At 58.0% G+C, this 26767-nt stretch overlaps 1 protein-coding gene across 5 annotated transcripts in view; it reads left to right on the top strand.

Moving 5' to 3' along the window:
• PLA2G6 (phospholipase A2 group VI) overlaps nucleotides 1-26417 on the top strand; it is a 42906-nt gene extending 16489 nt beyond the window's left edge. The window contains exons 3-17 of one of the 5 annotated variants that reach the window (XM_070411108.1): nucleotides 3238-3453; nucleotides 4766-4949; nucleotides 7150-7337; nucleotides 9543-9639; nucleotides 10734-10916; nucleotides 14105-14213; nucleotides 15232-15384; nucleotides 17065-17143; nucleotides 20462-20625; nucleotides 21883-22033; nucleotides 23618-23754; nucleotides 24200-24354; nucleotides 25061-25228; nucleotides 25698-25771; nucleotides 25909-26417. In XM_070411108.1, the coding sequence (XP_070267209.1) occupies nucleotides 3238-3453; nucleotides 4766-4949; nucleotides 7150-7337; nucleotides 9543-9639; nucleotides 10734-10916; nucleotides 14105-14213; nucleotides 15232-15384; nucleotides 17065-17143; nucleotides 20462-20625; nucleotides 21883-22033; nucleotides 23618-23754; nucleotides 24200-24354; nucleotides 25061-25228; nucleotides 25698-25771; nucleotides 25909-26053 (2203 nt within the window). In that variant the 3' untranslated portion in view covers nucleotides 26054-26417. Of the gene's footprint in view, nucleotides 1-3237; nucleotides 3454-4765; nucleotides 4950-7149; nucleotides 7338-9542; nucleotides 9640-10733; nucleotides 10917-14104; nucleotides 14214-15231; nucleotides 15385-17064; nucleotides 17144-20461; nucleotides 20626-21882; nucleotides 22034-23617; nucleotides 23755-24160; nucleotides 24355-25060; nucleotides 25229-25697; nucleotides 25772-25908 lie in introns of those variants that run through there. The other 4 variants (XM_070411107.1, XM_070411110.1, XM_070411109.1 and 1 more) reach the window with 4 other exon arrangements.
• The last annotated feature ends 350 nt before the right edge of the window (nucleotides 26418-26767 follow it).

Raw genomic sequence — 26767 nt, 5'->3', positions numbered from 1 at the left:
CTTCCTCCACATTCTAGTAGTAAAGCAGTTACAGAGCCAGACTAAAGGGTAAAGAGACACGAATTCCCTCCCAGTGGGAGGAGTGTTCTAAACCGCTACAAAGTCCTTAAGTGTAGACTTCTTCTTCTTCGCTTTCTCCTTCTTCCCCTTCCCCTTCTCCTGCTTTTCTTTTTGGTGGAGGGGGTATGGGGGGTCAGAAGGTATTTTAAATCAGTGTTTTTCATCAATTTTGGAAAGTTCACAGTTGTAAACTCTTCACATATGGCTTCTGTCTAATTCTTATGTTTTTGTGGCTCTATTTATTATGTATGTTAGATCTTTTCACTATATATTCTATATCTTTTATCTACTTTCCTGTATTTTCCCATCTTTTGACTCTCCATACTTTATTCTATTCGTTCTTTTCTGACCTAGTTCCTATCCACTAATTTTATCTCAGCATTGTCTAATTTGCTGTGATACCTAGCCATTTTCTTCATTTTGACAGTTGCATTTTTAAAATTTTATAATTTCCACTTGGTTATTGTTTTTATCATTTAAAAGTTCTTGGCCAAAATTGTAAGTCTTCCATTTTATCCTCTTGAATATTGTCCCAGTTATTTTAAAGTCTGTGTCAGATAACTTTAACATGTGCAGCCTCTCGCTTATAGATCTGTTTCTGTTGGGTTTCCTTTATTTTGTCGTATCTCCTCATGGGCCTGGCGAGTTGTGATTGTTTCAGACTTTGGATTTGAACAATGCTGTAGGGATCATCTGAAGCCTAGTTTGAGGTTTCCTTTATGCTTGCGTCTCCCAGGTACCTGGGAACACGCTCACTGGGACCACCTCAGTCCAGTTTCTGGAACGAGTTATTTGAGGCCGAGCCATCATGCCCTTGTGAAGGCTTTCAGGACCCCAACCCACAGTAAGAGGCGGTCACCAGGGCTCTGCCTGCAGACCCTGGCCTCCAGCCCCTGTCCCCGGAGCCTGTGAGGTTGTTGATGCTGCCGCATGTCTCTCGAGCCTCTCGAGTAACAGCAGCCTAAACAGCAGGCTCATGGCCTGGGTTTCCTTAATCCCTGCCCGCCCAGCAGTTCTTCGCTGTCTGACTAGGTATCCAGCGCCTCATGCTGATGCTTTTTATATTTCATCTGGCGTTTCTGGCTGTCTCCAGCTGGTGACCTGGTTCACGTGACCTCTGCTATTACGGAAGTGCAAGTCCTCAGAGAGACCCCATTTTCTTTTGGGTCATTCCTATCAGCATTGCAAAGCCGGGTTGCACTTTCCCGTTAGGAGCCTTTAGTTGCACCCTCTGCGGAAAACTCCACATTGTCTGTATTTGCTGTCTCCAGTTTCTCACATCCCATTTGTTCTTAAACCCATGCTGATGAGGCTTTGGTTCCCACACTGCACCGAAAGTACTCTTTCAAGGTCACTCGTGCCTCAATAATGCCAAACCCAGTGACCAGTTCCAGTCGTCATTATACCTGACACCAGAGCAGAATTTGACGTGGAGCACTCCAACATTGAGAGGTTGGCGAGATGAAGCAAAAACCAGCCACGGAGAATGAGGAATGGCCCTTCGATATCCCCCTGTCCTACTCTGTTTTTCTATAGCACTTTTAAAAATACACACACACACACACACACACACACACACACACACGTACTAGTATATATTGATTTCAGAGAGGAAGGGAGAGGGAGAGAGAGATAGAAACATCAATGATGAGAGAATCATTGATTGGCTGCCTCCTGCACGCCCCACACTGGGGATGGAGCCCACAACCCAGGCATATGCCCTGACTGTGAATCGAACCCATGACCTCTTGGTTCATAGGTCGACGCTCAACCACTGAGCAACACCGGCCAGGCTCTATGGCACTTTTTACTAGATAGTCTGTTTCTCATACTTCCTTATTTGGATTTCACCTTGCTCATTCTGTTGATCTCCCCCATGAGAATGTGGGCTCCGGCAGGGCAGGCAGGGTTGTTGTCTGTTTTGTTCCTTCATTTACCCTCCATTTAGGACAGTGCTGAGCGCAGGTCAGCCTGTCAGTAGGTATTTGCTAAGCGATCGATCGCTCTCCCTGGGAAAGAACAGGCTGGCGCTGCCGAGCCCCCTCTCTGGCCCTGGGCCCTGGCTGGCTGCGGGGCTCGTGCAGGTGTGTGGGAAACACCTGGTGTGCCGGAAGCCCAGGTCAGACCTTCAAGCCTCCATCATCGACGGGGAATTACTTCAGCTTTTAAAGTGTTTTTCCGTTGCTGTCTCGGCTGGTCCTCACAGCACCTCGGTGAGGTAGGTGGGGCAGGTGCAAGTAGTCTCGTTTCAGAGAGGAAAGGGCTTGTTTTAGGATAACAGCAGACCCGGACTCAAACTCTACTCTTTAAAAGTGAACAAAACTCTCCCCAGCTGGAGTGGCTCAGTTGCTTTAGCCTCGGTCGCCCTGTGTTCCAAAAGGTCACTGGTTCAATTCCGGGTCAGGGCACAGGCCTGGGCTGTGGGTTTGATCCCCAGCCGGGAGCCTATGGAAAGGAACCAATCCATGTTTCTCTCCCGCCTCCCCCTTCCTCTCTCTAAGCATGTCCTCGCGTGACATATATATTCTTTTTCATGAATAAAACATTTTTCCTGATTGTAAAAATAATTTCAACTCATTGTACAGAAATGGATGAAGAAGAACGTGTACGTTGTTATGCGATCGTACACATTCTGACATTTCCTTTCAGTCTTTTAAAGACGGTGTAGATCACGTATCATACAAAATGTGTATCCTGCTTGTAAATTTAGCATTACAAAGTGACTTTTCCCTGTTCTTTAAATATCTGACTCTCACGGCTGCGTAATGTTCCACCACATAGATGTACACAATTTATATAACGTTCTACTGCTGCACATTTGCGTTAAATAACATGTTTACTTCCTACTGTGTGGGAGGGGCTGGGCACTGGAGGCCCGGGGCTGTCAGACGGGACAGTCAAATTAGAAAGTGGGTAAAACAAAATCTAAAAGCACCACATGATGATACTTTAAAAAAAAAGAGAGAGAGAAGGAAATATTTTCAAATAAAAAGCAAGTCCCAGCTCCATTTAGGGGTGTGTGGGGCGGGGCTGGGAGTCTGGCTGCAGCGGGTCAGTGCACCCCGGGGGGCAGGCAGTGTCCTGTTTGTGAGGACCCACGGCTCCTGATTCCCGAGGGGGGTGGGCCAAGGGTCCTCTGGCTCATTTCTGTCTCCCACCTCGCTCCTGGCTCCGCAGACTCTTCCAGCTGGAGACGGAGGCCGAGGCCCTGGTGACCTTCCAGCAGTATTCCTCCCTGCTGCCGCCCTTCTACGAGAGCTCCGCCCACATCCTGCAGGTGGAGGTCCTGCAGCAGCTGACCGACCTCATCCGCAGCCACCCCAGCTGGTCGGTGGCCCACCTGGCGGTGGAGCTGGGCATCCGAGAGTGCTTCCATCACAGCCGCATCATCAGGTGGGCGGGGCCTTGCCGGGTGGGGCAGCAGGGCTGGACCCTTGGGATGTGTGGCAGGATGGGGCCTCAGGGAATCTCTCCCTCCTGCCTCAGTTCTCCTCCGTAAACTCAAAGGTTGCCCAGAACCTTTGCCTTAAAAGGGGCAGCGTTGCCTCTGGGTTAGAGCCTAGAGATGCTGGCTACAGTCAGAGGGAAAAAAACGTAACATTTCTGGAGCATCCATTGGGTGCAGGTCCATGGTAGCTGTTTTATACCCACCACGACCTGGAATTTCCCCAACACCCCCATGAAGCGTTGTCATCCAGTGAGAGGTTATGTAGCCTGTGCAGGTCGCTCAGCTGGAGGGGGCTGCAGGTCCTGGGTGGCTCCTTCCAAGGGTCTGGTGGCTGCCCCTCCGGGAGCCGGACCACTGACTCACACCCACTCAGCCAGATGTGCATCATGGTCACAGTCCTGCCCTGAGGTGGCCACACCTCCTTTGCTCAGCTCAAAGCTCCTGGCTGCCCTTCCCAGGTGACAGGCCTGTTCTTGACCATCATGGCATTTAATCTCGCAGGCCTGGCCATTTCCTAGGGCGGGCACGGCAGGGATCGTTGTTACTTTTTTGTAAATAAAGATATTGAAGCCCAGGGAGGTTCAGAGAATTGCCCATTGTTAGATTCTGCCTTCTGTGGCCCTTTTTACTTATTTAGTTAATTTAAATTTTTTTTAATGTTTTCTCCCTTTATTGTTGAAAGTATTACAGATGTCCTCTTAGTTTGTTTGGCTTTTTTCCCGTTGACACCCTCCACCCCACACCTGCCCCTCCCAGGCCTTCATCACTCTATTGTCTGTGTCCATATATGCATATAAGTATCCCGGGTAAGCGACCCTTTTTTAAAAATCTTCACCAGAGGCTATGTTTATTGATGAGAGAGGGGAGAGAGAGAGAGACAGAGAGAGAGAGAGAGATCTATCTGTTGCCTCCTATACCCACCCCGACTGGGGTGTTTGATGTACAGGACGACACTGCAACCAACTGAGCCACCTGGCCCAGGCCTGCAACCCTTTCTGTGCCACCCCACTGCACACTTCAGGCTGGTGTGGGCCTGGGGCACATCTCCTATACAGGCGTGCAACTGGCACTGAAAACGGATACAAATCCCATGAGATACAAGTAAATCGTGGCTTAGCCCCGAGTTTGAACCGGCCAGCTGGCGCGTGGCCTGAGTGCTCCCGAGCTCCCAGCCCACTTCCCTCTTCTGCACTTGGGTTTCTCAGTGGCCTGCCCACCTCGTGCCGTGTCCACTCACCTGTCTGCCCACCCCCACAGCTGTGCCAACAGCACGGAGAGTCAGGAGGGCTGCACGCCCCTGCACCTGGCCTGCCGCAAGGGGGACGCGGAGATCCTGGCGGAGCTGGTGCAGTACTGCCATGCCCAGGTGGACGTCACCGACAACAACGGGGAGACGGCCTTCCACTACGCCGTCCAGGGGAACAGCGCCCAGGTGCTGCAGGTGAGCAGCGGTGGGGACGGGGTGACAGCACCAGTGACACCGCACTGTGCCCCCAGCTGTCTCTGGGTCCTCGCGCTCAGATGTCACTCGGGCCCTCTCACGGTCCCTCTGTGGTCCTTAAGGCCCGAGCTCCGTTGTGGATGGTTCACCTCCATCCACTCTTCCCTCCTTCGCTTGTCAAGGAGACGTGTTCCTCGCCTCTTTGCTCTGACAATCTGGGAAAGTCCTCCAACCCAGCAGGCAGACTCCACTCGCAGTCCAGCCGGTGTGTTTAGTTCAGCAGCTCCCGAGTCCGGAGAGCCGGACCCCTAAGTGGGGCACTCGTGGTCCTGGGGGACCTGAGCTTAACTTTTGTTGTTGTTGATGTTAATCCTCACCCGAGGACATTTTTTCCATTGATATTTAAAGAGAGTGGAAGGGAGTGAGGGGGAGAGAAAGAGAGAAATATCGATGTGAGAGAGAAACATCGATTGGTTGCCTCCTGCTTGTGCCCTTATCAAGGCTGGGGTTTGAGCCTGCAACCCAGGTATGTGCCCTTGACCAGGAACCAAACCCAAGACCCTGCCGTGCGTGGGCTGCCTCTCTAACCACTGAGCCACACCTGCCAGGGCCTGAGCTTAACTTTTTACAGGAATTCAAAACAAACACAACAAAATTCCATCTGGCTCCTCCTGGCATTTGCGCCAGAGGCATTCCTGTTGAATTTTCCATGAGCTGGGCAGAGAGATAAAAATAAGAATTCCGAGTGAGTAGATCCAGTGACGTTATTGAAAGGCTACTTCAAATATAAGGCAGAAAAGACAGGCTACTGGGCAGTATTTTATTGCCTGGGCTTAGGAGATTCTTCTGAAGATGATATCCTTACCTCTGCCTTGGCTTCAGAATGGAGCTACATTATTCCAGAAAATGTGGACCCATCCCTAATGATTAGTGGTCTCAGGGGAAGGGATTGCACACCGCTGTGGCATCCGCCCTCACCGAGAACCGCTGAGTGCCCGCACGGGGCCACACATGTCCTGCCTCGGGGCAGGGCCAAGGTGCTCTTACCAGCGGTCACACGCAGCTGCACCTGTCTTCATCGCGTGCTCGTCTGCTGCCTGCCCTGTACTGGGTGTTGTGTGTGTTCTAGTTAATTCTCAGAATACCCTCTGTGCGGGAGGGTCATTCCCTCCTCTCCTTGCTAAAGAAACAGGGTCGGTGACATTCAAGTTTGCCCAGGAAGGGCCCCCTGGTCTGTGAGTGGCGGAGCTGGCCCTCTAGTCGGGTCACCCTGCCGCGTCCCCAGGCTGCTGCTATGCCCAGCTGGTCACACAGGCACATAGGATCGTAATTAACCTCGGGGACAGCATTCAGCCCAAGGAGGAAATAAAAGCCTCCCAGCGTGCCTTTTAATACTGATATTTTTTTAAATATATCTTTATTGATTTCAGAGAGGAAGGAAGAGGGAGAGAGAGATAGAAACATTCATGAGAGAGAATCATGGATTGGCTACTTTCTGCACGTCCCCCACTGGGGATCTAGCCCACAACCCGGGCATGTGCCCTTGACCAGAATCGAACCTGGGACCTTTCAGTTCGTAGGCCGATACTCTATCCACTGAGCCAAACTGGCTAGGGCCTGATATTTTTTAAAATAGATTTTTATTGATTTCAGAGAAGAAGGGAGAGGGAGTGAGGGGGAGAGAATCAATAATGGGCTGCTTCCTGCACACCCCACACTGGGGATTGCTCGGGCATGTGCCCCGACCAGGAATGGAACTGTGACCTCCTAGTTCATAGGTCGACGCTCAACCACTGAGCCATGCCGGCCGGGCAATACTGATTTTTTTTTTAATTGTAAAATATCCGCACACGGCAAAAAAAAATTCAAGCAGGACAGAAAAGCTAGAAACACTACCCCTCCCTCCCAGACCCCCAGTGCCCTCCCTTAGAGATGACCACATTTTCAGTTTCTTTATTCAGAAATTGTCACACATGCCACAGGCATGCCAGACCACACCCCAGGTTCAGCCAGCTCCCATTCTCCTCCAAGGCCGCCCTTCTCTGTTGCTTCTCTCTGAGTCTCAGGCTTGTTCTTGTGCAGTCAGCTTCCCTCGCCCTTCGTCCCCAGGGAGACGCGGCGGGTGCCCGGGGAGGGACACAGGGACACGAAGGGGCTTCTCCGAGTTGGGCTGCAGCCCACGCCTCTGTTGTGCTGGCAGCTCCTAGGGAAGAGTGCATCCGCCGGCCTGAACCAGGTGAACAACCAAGGGCTGACCCCGCTGCACCTGGCCTGCCAGATGGGGAAGCCGGAGATGGTCCACGTGCTGCTGCTGTGTAACGCTCGCTGTAACGTCATGGGGTCCCGTGGCTACCCCATCCACACGGCCATGAAGTTCTCCCAGAAGGGGTAAGCCCTCCCTCCCACCCCCGCCTCACACGGTGCCGGGCCTCACCTTCCTCCTGAGATGCGTATCAGATTCTGGCGCCCAGGGGCTGGCCTGGCACGAACCAATGTGTACGGTGTGACTCTCAGTCCACAAACCCCACTGTGCAAAGAATCAAACACCAAATTGCCCTATACTGCACCTTAATTTCTGACCGTGAACCTCCCTTTACCAAACGAGATACAACATTAATCTTTTCTGGGTTCCCCTTTCCAGCTCCCCAGGGGTGGTCCAGTGCTAGAATCTCATGCAGCCCTGACTCGGAGGGGCCCACTGACCTGGGTCCTCTTCCCCCCGAGCTGACCAGCCTGATCGGAACCCGTCTCGCCGCAGTGCTCACGGCTTCTGTGGCCGACTCCAGGCCCAGGCATGGTTGTCAGGGTGGCCCAGGGCCCATCTGCCTAGAAGCATTCGTCCCTCCTGGTGGATGGCACTGTGGGCTCACAGGTCCCGGCCCATGTCTCAGGGAGCTCTAGAACACTTTCTCCTTTCTTCCTTTCTCCCAGACCTGGGAACCTGGTCTCAGGAAATTCTTCCCCATGTGGGGGTTGTGTGTGTGTGTGTGTGTGTGTGTGTAAGGGGTGAGCCGGGGCATGAATAAAAGAGGTGACTATCTCAAAATATTATCTAGCAGGTACAATACCTAGAATGAATGAATGAATGAATGAGTCCGTCAGCCCCTCAGACCCAGGCACTGTGCCCTATGAAGATGGATAAGAGAACAGCCCCGGGACAGGAGACAGAAGTCACCCAAGATCCCCCAGTGCTGAGTGCCAGGCAGGCAGCGGGAAAAGGACACATGACGGGCCATGCTCAGGCACTCGTGCCCTTCCTCAGGGTTCCCCTTCCTCTGGGCACCTGGCTGGCCCCCGGGGCATTGCTCTCCCCTCAAAGGCCTACGCTCGGACAGAGCCTCCTTTCCTTTATCCTCCCGAGCACAGCCAAGAGCTAGAACTTTAAGAAAGACTTGACCAAGGGGCTGGAGGCAGTACCAGCGCTCTCACCCCCAGGAGTCAGGTTCCCTCGTTGCAGGTCCGCCCCGAATGGGTACAGCGATGGTCGTGCTCGCCTGCACCTGAGGGCTGGCTCGGTGGCCCTGCTCGTGCTTGGCGTCAGCCCCTGCAGGCTCCGGTCACCTGCTCCGTCCCTGTCCCTTCAGAACCCTGGTATTGTCCAGGCGGCTGCCTCCTCAGGTACCCGCAACCGCCTTCCGTCTGCAGCACCCAGGCCGCCCTGCGGGCCGCTCAGATCCAAGACGATCGTTGCCTGCAGGGTGACGCCAGTCGTCTTGTGCCTTGGGTGTGCCCACAGCCATGCTCCTGGGGCCCCGTGGGGACACCCTCTGCTGTCGCGTGGTGGCCAGCGCAGCTGCACTCTAAGAATCACAGGCAGTGGCCTTACTGAGAGTGGTTCATCCCAGCTGCGGCCTGGGAGCCCCTGTGTGTGTGCTGACCTTCCTGGGACTCTGGTTTCACGTAGAGCGACGTCTCCAAGGGTCAGTAGTGTCGTCACAAGGACCAGAGGCTCCTTCCATTTTAAGGCAGGATAATACTCCATCGGATGGACCACATTTTGCTTTCCAGTCATCTGTCGGACACCTGGGTTGCTTCCGCCTTTTGGCTGCTGTGAATAGGGCCGCAGTAAACATACTGTTCGAGCCCCTGAGTTCAGTTCCTTTGGTTATAATCCTAGGGGTGGAGGGCAGCTGGACTCTTACCCACCACTGCAGGAGACTAATAGTGGGGGGTTGGGGATGAGGGGGCTGTGTGCCAGGCACAGAACCAGTGCTGAGATACCCTGTCTCCTTTCATTCCTGCCATCCTGTGAGAACTGCCTCCATGTGGCAGGTGGACTAAGTCACCTTCCAGAGGTCACCAGTGAGGAAGCTGGGGCTTGCCCTTAAGCCTGTCTGACCCTAAAGCCAACACCAGTGAGAGTGATCATTGCTGATGGGAGTTATCAGGGAAGGCTTCCTGGAGGAAGGGGCTTGAGCTGTGCCTGGAAGGGCTCATGATACCCTGGATATACCATGGTATTCACGCTGGTTGGTTTTGTTGCAACTTTACTTGCAGAAACTCTCCCTAACCAGTCGATGAAGCCCCTGTGACCTCTCCTGGCACCAGCCTTCCTCTGGCCTTCCTCACTGACCCAGGCTCCTCTCTCCCCAGGTGTGCTGAAATGATCATCAGCATGGACAGCAGCCAGGTCCATAGCAAAGACCCACGCTATGGAGCCAGCCCCCTCCACTGGGCCAAGAAAGCAGAGGTAGGTGGCTCTGGGGGACTGGTGGGCAGGGGCAGTTCCCTGAGCCTAGTTCCTACGGGGACCCTGAGGATGGCACTTGGGAGGTTGATCTCGCAGTGGGCGCCCAGGCAGAGAGGACCAAGGAGAGATGACATCCTGGTGTTGCTCCAGTGCTCACTGGCACGGTGACATGTCCCCTCTGCGGACTTCTCCTGTCTGAACTGGAGGTCCTGCCTCTGGAGGTGTGATGTCAGCAAGGTATCGTGGGAGAAAAATCTTTATAAATTGTCAAGTGCCTCATAAACAGAAGGTAGAGGTTGATGGCGTGGCTGCGGCTGGCTCCAGCGGCCTCTCCTCTGAGGCCTCTCCCTATGCCACGCCTCCGTCCCCCTGGGAGGAGGAGGTCTCTGGTCTCTCATCTCCGGGCAGCACAGCTCGGCAGTGCACTGGGTGGCCCCAGAGGCCATGGCCTGCTCCTAACTGCCAGGGCCGGGAGGGCGGAGATGCACACTTTCAGGGTACTGTCTTCATGCCAGCAGCTAGCCAGGGACTTTCGTGTATGTTTGTCATTCATTGTTTCCACACTCTGTGAGGCAGGGACTTGGATTTTACAAGGAGAGAAAGCTGAGGTGCAGAGGGGTGCAGTGACCCATCCAAGCTCAGGTAACTGGGGTGAGTGGAGCTGCTCAAGCCTATTGGGCTTCGAAGTCCAGGCTCCTCTCCACGGCTCTAGGCTCCTCAGGGCTGCTGGGTGAGCAATGGTGTGTGTGGCCACGTCCCGAGGAGGGAGCCTGCCTTTGCAGGGCCCCAGGGAGGGTGACAGAGTGGGGCTTTTCTGGGGAAGGGCCCAGAAGAATTCTGCAGGGGGCACAGGTCCTGTGAGCTCCAGGGAAGGACTTGGAAGCCTAGTAGAACAGTTGGTACATCTTCAGCTTTTTACCCCCTAGTTCTTGGGGTGCTGATGGTGCCACGGTCTAGAGTCGCCCCCAGAACTGAGGCCTGCCAGCTGGGCTCGTCTGTTGCTGCAGCCTCTGAGGGAGGGAGTGGCAGCGCCCAGGTGCCCAGGTGCCGCAGGCCACAGCTGCTGACGTGGGCCCGGACCCTGTCTCCCGCAGATGGCCCGCCTGCTGCTGAAACGAGGCTGCGATGTGAACAACACCAGCTCCGCGGGCAACACGGCTCTGCACGTGTCGGTGATGCGCAACCGCTTCGACTGCGCCATGGTGCTGCTGACCTACGGGGCCAACACCAACGCCCGCGGGGAGCACGGCAACACGCCGCTGCACCTGGCCATGTCGGTGAGTCTGTGCCGGGAAGGCGGGCGGGGCAGAGCCGGGCTCCTTCCCTGCGCCCTGGTATCCTCACTCCGTGTCTCCCAACTTGACGCCTGGCTCTGCGGGGAGGGTACAGCTCTGCCTACTGACCGTGACCCTGGGCAACTCCTGTCGCCTCTGTCAGCCCTGGCGTGCTCACCTGGGAACTGTAGGTGTCGGTCCCCACCTGCAGAGCTGCCGAGAGGAGTAAAGGGAAGCACTTGGTAGCCCTGAGGACTGTCTGAGTGACACACGGGACCTGGCGCGGAGTGAGCGTCCACAGGGGTCGGTCCTCCTTCGCCACTAGGGAGCCATATCTGTCTGCGTATTGTTCTCTTTTTTAAAATTTGTATTGATTTCAGAGCGGAGGAGAGAACGAGAGAGATAGAACTATCAATGATGAGAGAGAACCGCTGATCGGCTGCCTCCTGCACGCCCCACACTGGGGATCGAGCCCGCAACCTCTGACTGGGTATCGAATCCTAGCCTCCTGCTTCATAGGTCGACGCCCAACCGCTGAGCCACGCCGGGGGCTGTGTATTGCTCCTCTATCCCGGGTGGACTCTAAGCTGCTGGGCGGCAGGCGGTTGGTGTTGGTCACGCTTGTTGGTTTATTATAGAGCATAGTTCCTGCCCTTAAAGGCCGGCAGTCTGGTTAGACGGCTACAGTATGAACATATTGCATGAGGGGAGGGACTGTTACTGTGTTACAGGCACATCTGTGTGTGTGTGTGTGTGTGTAACTGTAGCAATACCACATGCACAGAAGTCTGTTTCTAAGGCTCGGAGTGAGGGACTGGGAGGCTCTAAAAGAAGTCGGTTTAGGACAAATTCAAAGACATCCTGTTTTATACCAAAGGTCATGATTATAGAGCAGCGTTGCTCAAGAGGCTGAGGTTATAAATAAAACCCTGGGCATTTTTAGTCCTGCGTGGGCCCTTAGGATGATCCAGTTCAGCAGTTCTCGAACGTCTTGGTCTGTTTGGTCCCTTCATACTCTTAAAAATAATCGAGGATCCCAAAGGTGTGTGTTTAAATCTGCGCCCGAGGATATTTTTCCCAGGGATTTTCTGAGAGAGTGGAAGGGAGACAGAGAAACACTGATGTGAGAGAGACACATCAGTTGCCTCCTGCATGCCCCTGACCAGGGCCCGGAGCCTGCAACTGAGGTACCTGCCCTTGACTGGAATCGAACCCTGGACCCTTCTGTCCGCAGGCTGACACTCCCTTCACTGAGCCAAGCCAGCTAGGGCCCAAAGATGTTTTTATATGAATTTTATCTGTCTATGGTTACCATCTTAGAAATTAAAAGTGAGAAATTTTCAAGATACTCACTAATTCATTCAAAAATAACTATAATTTACCGTCACATACTAGCATAAATGATACTTTTATGGGAAAAAACCCCCACAAAATATAGTTGACTGGGAGGAGATGGCATCGTTTTACATTTTTTGAATCTTTTTACTGCCTGGCTTCAGAGAAGGCACGATTCTCGTATCCTCTGCTACGTTCATCTTGTGGCGGGATGCTGCGGGACACGTTGAAGACGATGAAGAGAGCTGGCCTCACAGAGATGTGTGGCGGGGAAGGACATGTAGTTACCCTCACAGAGAACTGTGGCTGCTCCGGATGCGGCGCCACAGGGCAGCTTTCGACAGACTGGCTGCGGTGGGCCCTCCGCAGCTGCCTCCGCGCACTGTCACACACCAGGCCCGCTAACGAGCTTATTCTTACGGGGAGCTCCTGGCAGGGAAGAGCCTCGATGACACTTGGTACGATGCCACTGCCTGGCTTAGTGCCAAGGCACCCGCACTTCACCCGCCGTTGCTTTACACCATCGCTGCAGAGGCAAACGTCTTGGTATTTTTATGAAAACAGTCTTAACCTCCACCTCCCCAGCCTCTAAAAGGGCCTCCCGCAGGCACGGGCCCACAGGCCTCACTCTGAGCACTGCCTCATTGCTTCCCAGGCTGCAGTCCCGGGCAGCACCATCTTCACGGCCTGGGGCCCGTTCGCGGACCACTTTACAGTGATGGACGTACCACGTCTCTGAGTTGGCTTGCTTTTAGAATCACTGCAAGCTATTTGGAAGGAAATGTCTCACTGCCAGAAGTGGTTAAGCCAGGGCCACAAGTACAAGGCAACCAAAAGAGAACTCCGTAACTCGTGTTTAAAGCTCACACATTTACCTGGGCCCCCCAAAATCCTCATGGAGCGTGAGCAGCTGTTAGGACAACTGCATTCTAGACACACCTCTTCACTCTCTAGACAAGGAAATCAGGCTCCGAGAAGAAGGAGGTGATAAGACGCGCGCTCTGGCCTGGCAGCCAGTCTTCGGCTGGTGCTGGGAAACCAAGCGATGCGCCCCCCCCCCCCCCCCAACCCAGCCTCCAGATGGTCGCTGTGCAGCGCTGTGAAGGCTGCCATCAGGGAAGACACGTGCTTGGTACCCCTCAGGACTGGCATCCTGGCCCAGACCAGCAAGACAGTCTTCCCTTTCCTTGCTCACCCGCTCCTGCTATCCTGAAAGCGATGAGTAGCTAACCCTCAGTGTCCCCGCGGCTCCTGAGTCGGGGGGTCATAGATGCATTGCTTCCTGTGAGAGGGAGCTGCTGGGGCTGGAGGCCAGGGAGGCTGCCTGGGTTTGGAAGCCCTCACCTGGGGATGTTAAGCCTGCTTGTCAGGGCACCAGCCTTCAGATTGTAGACTTTGGAATTCCAGGTCGAGGGGCCGGAGATCAAAGGTCCCAGTGTTGCCCTGGCTGGTTGGCTCAGTGGTTAGAGTGTCAACCTGAAGACCAGAGGGTCACAGGGATGATTCCTGGTCAAGGGTACATACCTCGGTTGCAGGCTTGATTCCTGGCCCAAGTCAAGGCATGTGTGGGAGACAACCTACTGATGAGTCTCTCTCAAATATATATATGTGTGTGTGTGTGTGTGTGTGTGTGTGTGTGTGTATTTTCTCTCTCTCTCTCTCTCTCTCTCTCTCTCTAAAAATCAATGGAAAAATATCCTTGGGTGAGGATAAAAAAAAAAAGGGTCCAGTGTCTCTCCTGTGCCGAGGAGAGGCGCCCGAATTGATGGGGAGCGTGGGAGAGGCTGGGCTCCTTTTTCTTTGTGTTTCCTTGCACTGTTGGCTATTTCCTCCAACCCCCGCTCCATGCCCAACAGAGAGGCAACGTGGAGATGATCAAGGCCCTCATTGTGTTTGGGGCAGAGGTGGACACCCCAAATGACCGTGGGGAGACTCCTACCCACATAGCCTCCAAGATCAGCAGAGGTATGTGCTCATCACCCTGTGCGGCTTTGCGCGGGGGTGCGGTGCGGGGCTGGGGAGGAGGGAAGCCCAGCTCGGGCCCAGCATCCTGCTTGTACCCACCCCATTGCTCCCTGCGCAGGGTTTCTAGGAGGACCTGGGAGGCGGAGACGGAAGCTTCTGCTTCCCAAGAACTGGGTCCCTGACCAGCAGACGGAGCCCACAAGGGGCTTGCCAAGCCAATGCCCCCTCCTGTGCAGCCCCGTTCCCCCTCAGGGTGCCAGGGTTCAGGGGGTGGGACAGGCAGCGGCAGTCCTCTTCCTCAGCCTTGAAGAATTCTCTGATGGAACCACTACACGTGTGCATGTGTGTCCCATGCTCAGGCACCCTGCACGCATTACGCTACACAAGTGTGTGCTCAGGCACGCTGCATGCACTGCATGCTCACTTGGTGAGCCTTGGCTTCAGGGCTGGAAAAGCAGGTGCTCCTCACCAGCAGCCTGGAGCCCCCTCTGGAGGTTTCCGGGAGCTGTGGAGGTTGCCGTCAGTGTGTACCCGCCAGCGTGTGTGCATGCATGTACGCGTGTGGGCACACTGCCTCTCGTGGCATCCCCTCCAGTCATCCCATGCGTTCGATGGGCGTAGATGCTCGCTGGCTGGCTGGCCAGTCCCTTTCGAGCTCTGAAGGACTGTCCTCTTAGCAGCTTTGAGAATTGCTGACTTTGGAGGTGGGAGTTCCTCTTTCTTGACTAGAGCCGAAGGGAAAGGGAGGAGTCCCCCAAATACTCAGGCGGGGCCACACTGACCTGCTCCTTCCATTTTCCACGGTCCACCCCGCACCTTCCCGGCCCCCGGAAGGAAGCTGCTTGGGATGGAACAGACTAGAGTCCGCATGCCCTGTCGGGGTGGGGTGGGCTCCCCCACATACCCAGGCCTGGTAGACGGGAGAGGGAGGGGCTGTGTGTGGAAAGGAGGGGCTCTCCCCTGCATGATGACATCATTTCTGACCCTGTGCGGTTCCCCCTCCCCACACTGTCCCCAGCTGGCACCAGGAAGGCAGTCTTAACTCTGCTGAGAATCATAGGGGCCAACCACCACTTCCCAGGGGCCCCCACGGAGCTGGGCTCCTCCGCAGCGCAGCATTCCTTCTGCCCGGAAAGATCTCAGCCCCCACCGATCAGCTTAAACAGCCTAGGTAGGCCCCCTCCCGCCGTACTATGCTCCCTCCTCTCCAGCTGGTTCCCAGGCTCTCAGATCAGAGCTCCTGAGAGAAGGCCCCAGCGTAGAAGCCATTGAGATGAGCCGGGAGGGGGGGGGGGGGGGCGGGTTTATTAGCCTCTGCGGGCAGCCAGCAGCCCACAGAGCCCAGAGGCCACGGGTCCCTGGCTAACGTCCCACGGTCCCTTTTTCCTGCGAGGATGCCCTGGACACGGGTCTCAGGTCTGGGCATGCCTGGCACCCATGAAGTGGGTGCTTTCAGGGCCTCTGTGTCCCCTGGGAGCTCAGGGTGGAGTGAGGAGTTCTGTTTGGAGTCCAGAGCCCCTGACCCTCGGGCTTCAACGAGGAATGTTTCTGCTGCGCAGGGAGTCACTGTGGGGCCTGTGTGACCCCGCTGGCCCTTTCAGTGACCTACAGGCTTTGATCATGAAGAACACCAGCATCTGCCCCAGGTGCCTGTGGAGATGCCCCCAGGAGACTCTGGGTCTCCTGAGCATAGCCCCCCAAGGCCCTAGATTGTTTGGGAAGGGGGTCCCCTGAACAGGGCCGTCAGAAACCCATCCTTGGCAAGCTGGCCTTTTTTTGTGGGGGAGGAGGGAAGCAGACCAAGAGAGCCCAGCCAAGCCTGGAGCTCAGTCAGTCCTCTGGCTCCACTCTCCCCGCCCCCTCCCCCTCATCCAAAACCTGCCCCCACCTCCATCTCTCAATTCACAGGCAGTCAGTCACCCAAGCCAGGCTGGATGGTGGGCCTGGGCGCGGCTGCAGATGGGTAATGCCCTGGCCTAGAGGGGCCGAGCGCGCCATGCCCCGAGTTAGCTGTAGCCGAGTTCCCTTTTTCTCAGCTGCATGCCGACACGTGCACCCTGCTGCCCTCCCTGCCTGGCCCTCTGTCCACTGCCCTCCTGGCCAGTCTCCCGCTCATTGTGCCCACTCTGGCCGCCTGCCCTGCTGAAGGGGGCCCGCCGCCTGCTGGCTGCTTCCTGCTTTGCTGCTTCTAGACTCCATGCTCAGTGGTGTGGGGGGCCCGGGTGACCTGACACTGCTGGGCCAGGCGCCTGGGGCCCAGCTGCTTGTCAGGAGGGCAGCTCAGGCACTGGGTGGGCACGGGGGACACAAGGACTGAGTGGACGGGCGCATCCAAGTCGAGAGGCCGCTGAGGAAGTTTTCAGGGGATCAGTCTGAAGAGTGGTTCGGGTTCCTCCCTGCACGCACGCAGTTAAATCCCAGGGAACGTCCTGACTCAGCCCTTTGGGCTCAGTGACCGTGGACGAGTCGCGTAGCCTCAGCCTCGTCTGCGAGTTGGGATAGCAGTTCTGGTGAGGGTGGGTCAGCAGCACCAGCCTGGTGTGTGAGGAACACGCTGTGGACTGGAAGCACAGGATACGTCAGGGGCGCCTGTGCTTCCCAGCCCTGAGGAGACGACATTGAGCCACATCCGGGCACTGGCCCGGCAGGTTGGGGGCTCCCAGGGGCCTGCGGGCTTTGGCTGAGCTGTTTCCTGGGACAAAGAGCCCTTCCCGGGGCAGCAGGCAGATGCTCCTGCTAGGGATGGTGGGGTGAGGGTACAGCTTTGCTCCTGGACCCATTGGGGCGGGGGGAGGGGGCGGGGGGGCTGGTACCTGCCCGGCCTCTGCCCACCCAGCCCTCCACCCTGCAGAGCTGCAGGACCTGGTGCACATCTCCCGGGCCCGGAAGCCCACCTTCATCCTGAGCTCCATGCGGGACGAGAAGCGGACGTGAGTGAGGAGGGAAAGGGGGGGCACATGTGCGCGGCCTCTGCTGGGGTCCACTGAGGGCTTGGGGCTTGTGTCTAGTCCGCCCGCGGTCCTGTGAGGCGGCTCGGTCCCCTGTAGTTCACAGCGAGGAGGCTGTGTTTAGAGAGCCTGGGTCTGCTCCTTCACAGTGGCCTTGCAGGCTTTGGGCCACACGATGGAGCGGCTGCAGTCCTGTCCCTTCCCCGAGACCTGTCACGGTTGTGGGGGCAGGTGCAGGTCCTCTCTGCAGAGACCAGGGCCTGCTTCCCTCAGATTCCACCCCACTCCTTACCCTGCCTCCGAGCACCTGCTGTGCACCCAGGCCCATTGCAGAAGGCGGACCCGGGTAATGGGGACAAAGAGAAGAAGCCCTGCCATGTCCTGGATGACAGGCCCTAGGGCCCAGAATCCATGCCCACCAGCACATCGGGTCTCCAGGATGACGTGGTTCCCAGCGGCTGCTCCTCCACCTCCCTTAGTAATAGAGCTGGCCCTCCACCTCCCTTAGTAATAGAGCTGGCCCTCCACCTCCCTTAGTAATTTCGTGCACTGGGGGAGGGGGTCCCTCAGCCTAGCCTGCGCCCTCTCACAGTCAGGGAGCCCCGTGATCGATCGCCCCGCAGAGGGAGGCCCCACCCACCCGCCGTAGCACTGCTGGCCAGGTAGCCTGGGCCTCCCTCTGTGGGGCAGTCGATCGTGGGGCTCCGTGATGGATCGCCCCTGCAGAGGGAGGCCCAGACTACCCGTCGCAGCCTGCTGGTCAGTGGCCTGGTCCTCCCTCTGCAGGGCGATCATGGGGAAAAGGCTGGGCCCCCCGACCAATCACATCGCACCCGCCTTGGCTGGCCTGGCGCCAGTGGGTGTCATAGCGTGGTCGTCCGGATGGTCGTTCTGCTGTTCGGCCATTCAGTCGATTTGCACATTACGCTTTTATTCTATCAGTGTTCCTATTCTAGCAGCCTCCTAGGGACCAGCATCTTTCATGGGACCAGCAACTTCCTAGGGCAGTGATGGCGAACCTTTTGAGCTCGGCGTGTCAGCATTTTGAAAAACCCTAACTTAACTCTGGTGCCATGTCACATATAGAAATTTTTTGGTATTTGCAACCATAGTAAAACAAAGACTTATACTTTTGATATTTATTTTATATATTTAAATGCCATTTAACAAAGAAAAATCAACCAAAAAAATGAGTTCGCGTGTCACCTCTGACACATGTGTCATAGGTTTGCCATCACTGTCCTAGGGATTAGCAGCCTCCCTAGGAATTAGCAGCCTCCTAGGGACCAGCAGCCTCCTAGGGACCAGCAGCCTCCTAGGGACCAGCAGCCTCCCTAGGGACTAGCAGCCTCCCTAGGGACTAGCATCCTTCCTAGGGACCAGCAGCCTCTTAGGGACCAGCAGCCTCCTAGGGACCAGCAGCTTCCTAGGGACCAGCAGCCTCCTAGGGACCAGCAGCCTCCTAGGGACCAGCAGCCTCTTAGGGACGTGTTAGCAACTGCAGAACCTGAGTCTCTGAGAGGTTAAGTGACTTTGTCAAGGTCACATGGAGTGAGTGTCAGAGCGGAGACAGGCCAGGTCTTCCGAGTCCATGTGCTTCCTTCCGCTGCAGGCTCCCTCCTGGCTGTGGCCCAGTGCCAGCCCCGACAGGGCCAGGGAAAGCCCCGTAAGCACACAGCCCACTCCCAGGGCCCGGCAGCCACATGATGTGGTCTGCTCCTCGCCTGAAGGGTGCCTTCCCTTGGCTGTCCCACTCATTTCCTTGGCCACCTTGTAATTCATGGCCTGGGGGTGCGTCTGCCTATCCAAGTTCCGGTCCTTCCCTCCTGCTGTGCCCCCTGCACCTTCCTAGAGATGGGGCTGGGGTCTGGACCTGCAAACTCTGGTCGGCCTCGTCTTGACTGGCATCTCCTTCATGGAGCTGTCTGGGCTGTGGGGTCCTGCCTGCCTGTGGGGAGCCTCTCAGAGCAGCATCACCCCCTTCCCCCCAGGCAGACAATGCCCTCTGCCTCCCTGACTGTGACCCCTGCCTGGTCCAGTCGGAGTCCATACTCTCCAGATCTGAAGGCACCAGGAAAAGACCCTTCTGTACCCGGCATCAGGTGCAGTGTCAGGACACCCTGTGGGGACCTTTTTGGGCGGGTCTATGAGCCACACTCAGCCCCGCATCCTCAGGAGGGTCTCTGGTCAGGCCCTGGAGGCCCCCAGCGACAGCGGCCTCCCCTGCCACCCACTGGGCTTGCTTCAGGGCTGGCCGCTGGCCCAGGAAAGACCATGGGGCCACACAGGCAGGCGCACAGGCCTCCTTCGCTCACCAGCTGTCTATTGTAGACACCTCTTGTGCACTGGATCCGTAGCCCTGCACAGAGCAGAGCCTGCCCTGCCCTCAGAAGCCTCCAGTTCAGGGGGGAGAAAGACAGTCAACAATGAACAAAACGTGGTGCTGATGGGGGACAAGTGCTCCGCACAAGGACGGGGCGGCACAGGCAGGCTGAGGCGGGCCCTGACGGCAGCACAGGCTCCTCTCTGCAGTGACGTGTAGAAGGAGATGGGAAGAGGAGGAGTCCAGGAGGAAGGGTCCAGGTTTGCGCAGACAGCGGAGACCTCCCCCCTGGGGCCAGGGCCCGGCACGCAGGCCTGGGGAGACAGGTCAGGGCGTGTGGAGAGCGGCCACTCAGAGTCAGCAGACTGGTCCAGACGGAGCCAGCATTCCTTGACCACCGTGTGCCTGAGCTCCATCCTTCATCCCTTCAGTAACGCACAGCGCCGCAGGGAGTGCCCGCCTTGAAAGGGATGAGGGCATTTACCTGAGCTCGTGCTGGCAAAGCCCCTCCCAGCTCCTGGCAACACAGCCCTTTCTCCCCCCACCCCCCTCCCCTGCCGCTCCCACCTGGACGGAGCGCCCTGACCCTCTGCCACCCCCCCAGCCTCGTTTAATTCACAGGCTTGAATCAGGCAAGTGGGAGTGGGACCCTAGACCTGAGCAAACCAAGCGGCTGTCCTCACAGGGCTCCTGTCCGGAGTGGGACAGACCCAGGTGCCTGCTGAGGTGGCAGGCAACTTACCTGCCCCCGGCTGCCCCTTACCCTGTTTTTCTCTGTTGTACTTTTCACCTCCTGAAATACATACTTACTCCTTTTTTGACCCCCCTCCCGCCCCCCCGAAAGCTTCAGTAGCCCCGAGCTTTGTCTCACGTGCCCGTCCTGTGGCCATTGGTGCCCTGGCTCCGGGCTTGCGTGCGGGATGTAAAGTGCTGGGCGGTTACGAGCCCTCTTCTCTCCCCTGCTGTCCCCTCCGCAGCCACGACAACCTGCTCTGCCTGGACGGAGGGGGCGTGAAAGGCCTGGTCATCATCCAGCTCCTCATCGCCATCGAGAAGGCCTCGGGCGTCGCCACCAAGGACCTCTTTGACTGGGTGGCTGGGACCAGCACCGGCGGCATCCTGGCCCTGGCCATTCTGCACAGTGAGATGCCCCCTGCAGGGTGGGGGCCGGGCGGGCTGGGGTCTGGACCTGCAAACTGGTCGGCCTCGTCTTGACTGACATCTCCTTCATGGAGTGTCTGGGCTGTGGGGTCCTGCCTGCCTGTGGGGAGCCTCCCAGAGCAGCGTCACCCCCCTCCAGGCAGGCAGTGCCCTCGGCCTCCCTGGCTGTGACCCCTGCCTGGTCCAGCCGGAGTCCATACTCTCCAGATCTGAAGGCACCAGGAGAGGACCCTTCTGCACCCGGCGTCAGGGCCAGGCCGGCGCCAGGTGCTAGGGACACGGGCCTGACTCAGACACACGCCCCACCCAGGGAGCACCGGTCTCATGGGTGTTCACCGGGGGAGGAGGCCATGGCCCAGCTGCCACGGTGTGAGGGCCCTGGGCCAGGAGGTGGCTGGGAGCAGCAGCGTCCCTGAGCTCTGGGACAGGAGGGTCATCAGCTGGCACGTTGCCAGGTTTGGCATCCCAACAGTTTACTGCCTGGTGCTTCACATCATGTTTGTGATGGTCACCATAGCCTTGTGAGGTTACAGCTGGGGAAGCTGAGGACCAGAGAGGGTCAGGCGGGTCTCCATCTGTGTGCTCCACCCGCTGTCTCCTGGCTCCAGGGCCCACGTCCCTCTCTGCTCTTCAGTACCTGCCTTCCACCCGAGAGGAGCCATCTCAGGGCTGCCTCCACGGGGACATGGGGGTGGGGGGAGAGCCTAGCCTCTCCCCCAGGCAGGGTCTCTCCCTCCTTCAGAGGACACGGGCACCCGTCCAGGGTCTTCAGACTCCTGGGGGCTGCGGAAAGGATCTGGGAGTCGCCCAGTTAGACCTGTCACGGGGAGAACCCCCTCCACAGCCCCTGCTTGCTCAGCCCGGCCGGTGAGGCACGTGGACACCTCACTTCACTTCCTGTGAGGTGCAGCCTGCCCTTTGACCCTGTCATTGGAGCCTCTGAGGACAGGGCTGGTTCTTATTTCCCGTGACACACAGAGTAGATCCAGATTTAAAGGCTCATACATGTCCGGGGCCCTTCTTCAGGGAAAATCATGCAAAATTGTGAATAGGAAGTCAAGTGGAGAGCCTTGGGCTGCTGAAGGGGGCATCTGCCTGGGAGGGAGGTGCCGAGGAGGCCGGAGCCCGGCTTGGTCGGTGCCTGGGCAGAGCTGCCTTCACCTGCCGCTGCCGCACCGGCTTCCCCAGCCGGCCTGCGCTCAGGCGTGCCTCCCCCCTCCGACCCGTCCGTTCCTAGGCAAGTCCATGGTCTACATGCGTGGCGTGTACTTCCGCATGAAGGACGAGGTGTTCCGGGGCTCGCGGCCCTACGAGTCAGGGCCCCTGGAGGAGTTCCTGAAGCGGGAGTTTGGCGAGCACACCAAGATGACAGACATCAGGAAGCCCAAGTGAGCCTGCGAAGGAGCCTGGGCTGTGGCCAACTATGCCTGCAGGGAGGGGAAAGGGCAGGTTTATTTCTGGTTTACCTTTCCCAAGAGTCTAGTCCTTTGGGGTCCCACCCTAATATAGGGAGGGTCTCTCCTTTGGTGGGCCCTGGACTTCGACTCTGTCCCTCTGGCCCCAGGAGGCCAACAACCCTGAAGCTTAAATGGACTGAGTTTGGTATCTGGCTTCAGGCCGAAGCCGGGTCTGTACTCACTTACTTCTCTGGGTCCTTGCTTTTCCTCGGGACTGACCTGGCATTCCCTTTGTCTTGTCGGATCTGTGCTTTTAAGTAGATTTTTTAAAAAATATATCTTTTCCAGCTTTTAATTTTTTTTCCAGTGGGAAGATTGTTCAAATGACCTCTCCACAGTATTCCCAGAAATGGAAAACTAATGTTTTTTCCTGTGCAGAGGTTTTTGTTCCCTTCCCTTTATATCTAGCTTTACAATATAACAAATACGTTTCTGTGTTACTCTGCCCCCCTTGCAAGTGTAACTCTGAAACAGCACTTCACTCTCTTCTGCTGTCCTGCTCCGATGGGCTCGTTTTTCACAGTAATGCATGGCAACAAGACGACAGCCGTGTACGGAAGCCTGCGCTGTGACTAGATTATTCCTGTAGGGAGATTTCCTCACGTGGCTTACAGGCCAGAGAGCAAGACATTGATGAGTCTCCGTACATGTTGTTTCCCAGGGGGCTGTGCCAGTCTGCACTCCCCACCGCATTTTAGGATGTCTGGTCTCAGACAAGCAGGGATCTTCTTCAATAGACTCTCCTGGCAGATGGAGCATTGAAGGGGGACCACCGGGGACACTGGGAGGTCTCCTGAGCTGCAGCCCCCTGTCCCCAGTGCCACTCGTGGCCCTTCAGAGTTACCCTCCGACCAAGCAAATAGGCACATGGGTTTTTGGGGGATTTGTTGTTGATAAACGGTGGCATATCACACACTGTCCTGAGCCTGGTTCTACTTGGCCACAAATCTCGGTGCTCAGTGCCCATCGGCACATAGAGCTGCTTGATCCTTCTGCAGCGACACAGGCCCCAGTGGGTGGGGACCGCACACAGACAGTTCCGTTGTTGCCAGTCTTGTGCTTGAACCAATGCTGCTGCCGTTAGCAGCCCCCTGCGCCCATCTCCACATGTGCGTGCGGGAGAGAGCGCGGCTGAGGACGAACTCCCAGGAGTGGGCTGCCGGGCGGGGGTGGGGGGGAGTGGGCTGCCGGGCGGGGGTGGGGGGAGTGGGCTGCCGGGCGGGGGTTGGGGGGAGTGGGCTGCCGGGCGGGGGTTGGGGGGAGTGGGCTGCCGGGCGGGGGTGGGGGGGAGTGGGCTGCCGGGCGGGGGTGGGGGGGAGTGGGCTGCCGGGCGGGGGTGGGGGGGAGTGCACTGCCGGGCGCGGGTGGGGGGGGAGTGGGCTGCCGGGTGGGGGTGGGGGGGGAGTGGGCTGCCGGGTGGGGGTGGGGGGGAGTGGGCTGCCGGGTGGGGGTAGGGGGAGTGGGCTGCCGGGGGACAGTCAGCGACCTCAGTGTCCTGTTCCTGTTTCTCTCCAGGGTGATGCTGACAGGGACGCTGTCGGACCGGCAGCCGGCTGAACTCCACCTCTTCCGCAATTACGAGGCCCCGGAGTGTGTGCGGGAGCCTCGCTGCAGCCAGAACATTAACCTCAAGCCTCCAACTCGGCCCTCAGGTTAACACCATGTTTGCCGCATCTGTGGGAAGCAACTGACCTGCGAGGCGTGGGGTGCGGGTGGGAGTTGTAGGCTTGTCACTGGCACCCCCAGCCCACCCCCTCCCATCGGCTGCCCTGCGTCTTTATTGGCTGAGGACAGGCAGAGTGGGGAGCTGTCAGCCCCGGCGGCTAGAGGAGGCCCTCAGCTGCACCCCGCCTTCCACGGGGGAGGAGGGGGACAGACAGCATGCCTTGCTGGGCCTGTTCCTGAAGAGTTCCCAGCCTCTCCCTTCTCCTGCAGCCACACACACACACACACACACGTGCACACATGTATACACGCGCATACACACATACAGGCACACACACACGCATGCACATACACACGCATACTGAGATCTGAAGAGCTCGGAAATTGTACCAGTCCCTTGTCCCACTAGGCCACCCTCCTCCCCACCCTCAGAGCAGCTGGTGTGGCGGGCAGCCCGGAGCAGTGGGGCAGCTCCCACCTACTTCCGGCCGAGTGGGCGCTACCTGGATGGCGGGCTGCTGGCCAACAACCCCACGCTGGACGCCATGACCGAGATCCATGAGTACAACCAGGACATGATCCGCAAGGTGAGAGCCAGCTCAGGTCCGACAAGCCACCCCCGCACCCGCCCCGCTCAGCAGATCCGGGTTTCCCGTGCGGTCATTGCCAGGCGCTCAGCAGCAGCCTTGTCTCTCGTGTACTGCCTGGCCAGCGTCTGCCCGCAGCACTGTGCTGAGAGCGGTTCCGAGCCCGGTCGGGACAAGTGGGGCAGCGGCCTCTGGGCTTGGGCCCTGACTCTGCCCGCCCTCCCCTTCAGCCACTGAGTGCGGGGCTGGTAGTCGGGGCCGGGGGGATGGTCAGGAGGCTCCCCTGTGCTCCTCCCTGTAAAGCATTCAGGACAGCGCCTGACCCGAGCGCGCCATGGCCTTGCTGGCTGTGGTCACCACTGTGGTCATCACTAAGCTCTCATGCAACACTGGGTGGAGAGCCAGGGGCTCTGCCTTCAGAGGGTGAGCGCCCTCTAGCGGCCAGGCCTGGCAGGGCAGGCTCCCTGGGGGAGGAGGCTGTGGGATGAGGACGGTCCTGTGACATCCTCCTTCTAAGCCGCTCCTGTGGTGGAGTGACTCCGGGCAGCACAGCTCCTGCCGAGCAAAGGAGGCAGCCCAGGCCCCGCTCCTCCACAGGCGCCGCCACCTCTTCTCGCTCCCCCAGGGCCTCCTCCGAGACCTCACTCCCCCGCCAAGGTCCGCCGGGGGAAGGTCATCTCTGACCACCCAGTCCTGTCCCCAACAGGGTCAGGGCAACAAGGTGAAGAAACTCTCCATCGTCGTCTCTCTGGGGACAGGGAAGTCCCCGCAGGTACCCGTGACCTGTGTGGACGTCTTCCGTCCCAGCAACCCCTGGGAACTGGCGAAAACTGTTTTTGGGGCCAAGGAACTGGGCAAAATGGTGGTGGACTGTGTGAGTATGGGCCCCTCCCCAAGTCCCTCTTTCGGCCTCAGCACAGGACGGTGCCCTCCCTCTTCTCTGTACCCGGGTGTCAGGGGCTCTGAGGGTCCACGTTAGCCAGCTCAGGGAGGGGTCCTGATTCCATCAGTGCCGCGGGGACCCTGTGACCACCTGAGCAGGGGGCTCCAGCATCTCTTAGCTGTGGGGCAGAATACCTGATGGCAAAGGCTGCAGGGGGCGGGGCGTGGAGGCTGTCCACTCAGCCCTGTCGCCCCATCACACTCCCTGACCCTCAGTGGTGCTGCTGTGCCACCTGGGAGAACCCCAGGCCCTGCCCCTTCGATTGCCCAGCTGGGGCAGTCACTGTGCCCAGGGAGGGGACTTGCCCAAGTCCCTCTGCGGATGGGTGGTTGAGCCAGACAGGGGGTCCAGGCAGGGGCTGTGGGTGGGCTGGGTGCTCACGGAGGCGGCTTCTCCCCAGTGCACGGATCCAGACGGGCGGGCCGTGGACCGGGCCCGGGCCTGGTGCGAGATGGTCGGCATCCAGTACTTCAGGTGAGGGCCGGCCCCCAGCCCCACCCCCTGGCTGGCCAGGCACGGCGGCCTTCCCCACCCAGCCCTTGGCAGGGACATTCCTTTCCCCCACCCAGGCCAAGAGTCCTGGGGTGACCCCTCCTCCTTGACTTGGGCAGATTGAACCCCCAGCTGGGCACAGACATCATGCTGGACGAGGTGAGCGACACGGTGCTGGTCAACGCCCTCTGGGAGACCGAGGTGTACATTCACGAGCACCGAGAGGAGTTCCAGAAGCTTATCCAGCTGCTGCTGTCCCCCTAGGCCCCGCCCAGCCACCCCCTCCACCTCTCACTCAGACACTAAGGGTGCCCTCGTTTGCCCAGCCCTGGGCTCCTCCGGTCGTCTAGGGTGCAGCCGCCCATCTGCCCTCTGCCCTCTGCCCTGGGGGTGGGGCTGGAGAAGCCACCATCCACCACACCAGCGGAGGGATCCCACACTTGGGAGTGGGGTGCCCCATTCAACTTTGCACCTCAGTACCCACCCTGCCACCTGCACCTCGGCTGCCCCGCCTGTGAGCTGCCTCAGCTCCCAACGGCTGCTCCTGGACTTGTGATTCTCCCCTGGACAGTGATTTATGATGGGGCGGGGCGCCCCAAACTGTGAAATAAACGGCTTGATTCCGGTTGCCCTGCGTTGCGTGCACTGTGGTGTGAGTCCCCCCACCCACCAGCTCCCCGCAGCCTTGACCTTCAGCCTGACCCTCGTCTTCTTGTGCCCACTCACATGGCTGCTGTTTCCCAGCTCCCTGGGGCAGGGGGACCCCCTTTCCTCCAGGCCTCCCCACACGTGGCTGGGAGGGCCTTCTGAGGGGGCCCCAGGCCCACCTGCCCTAGCGGAGGCAGGCAAGAGAGAGACCCATTTTCCGGGAGAGGGTGAGGCCGGGGGGGGCGGGGCTCGGTGTCACACAGTGAGCGAGCAGGGCCAAGGTTTGCCCGGGTCTGTGCGACATCAGAGGCGGTGCTGCCCCTGTCCACG

Source organism: Myotis yumanensis, unplaced genomic scaffold (genome assembly GCF_028538775.1).
Source record: "Myotis yumanensis isolate MYYU_CA2020_CCGP unplaced genomic scaffold, mMyoYum1.0.hap1 SCAF_3, whole genome shotgun sequence".
NCBI lineage: Eukaryota > Metazoa > Chordata > Mammalia > Chiroptera > Vespertilionidae > Myotis > Myotis yumanensis.
This window is presented reverse-complemented; position numbering and strand designations above follow the sequence as displayed.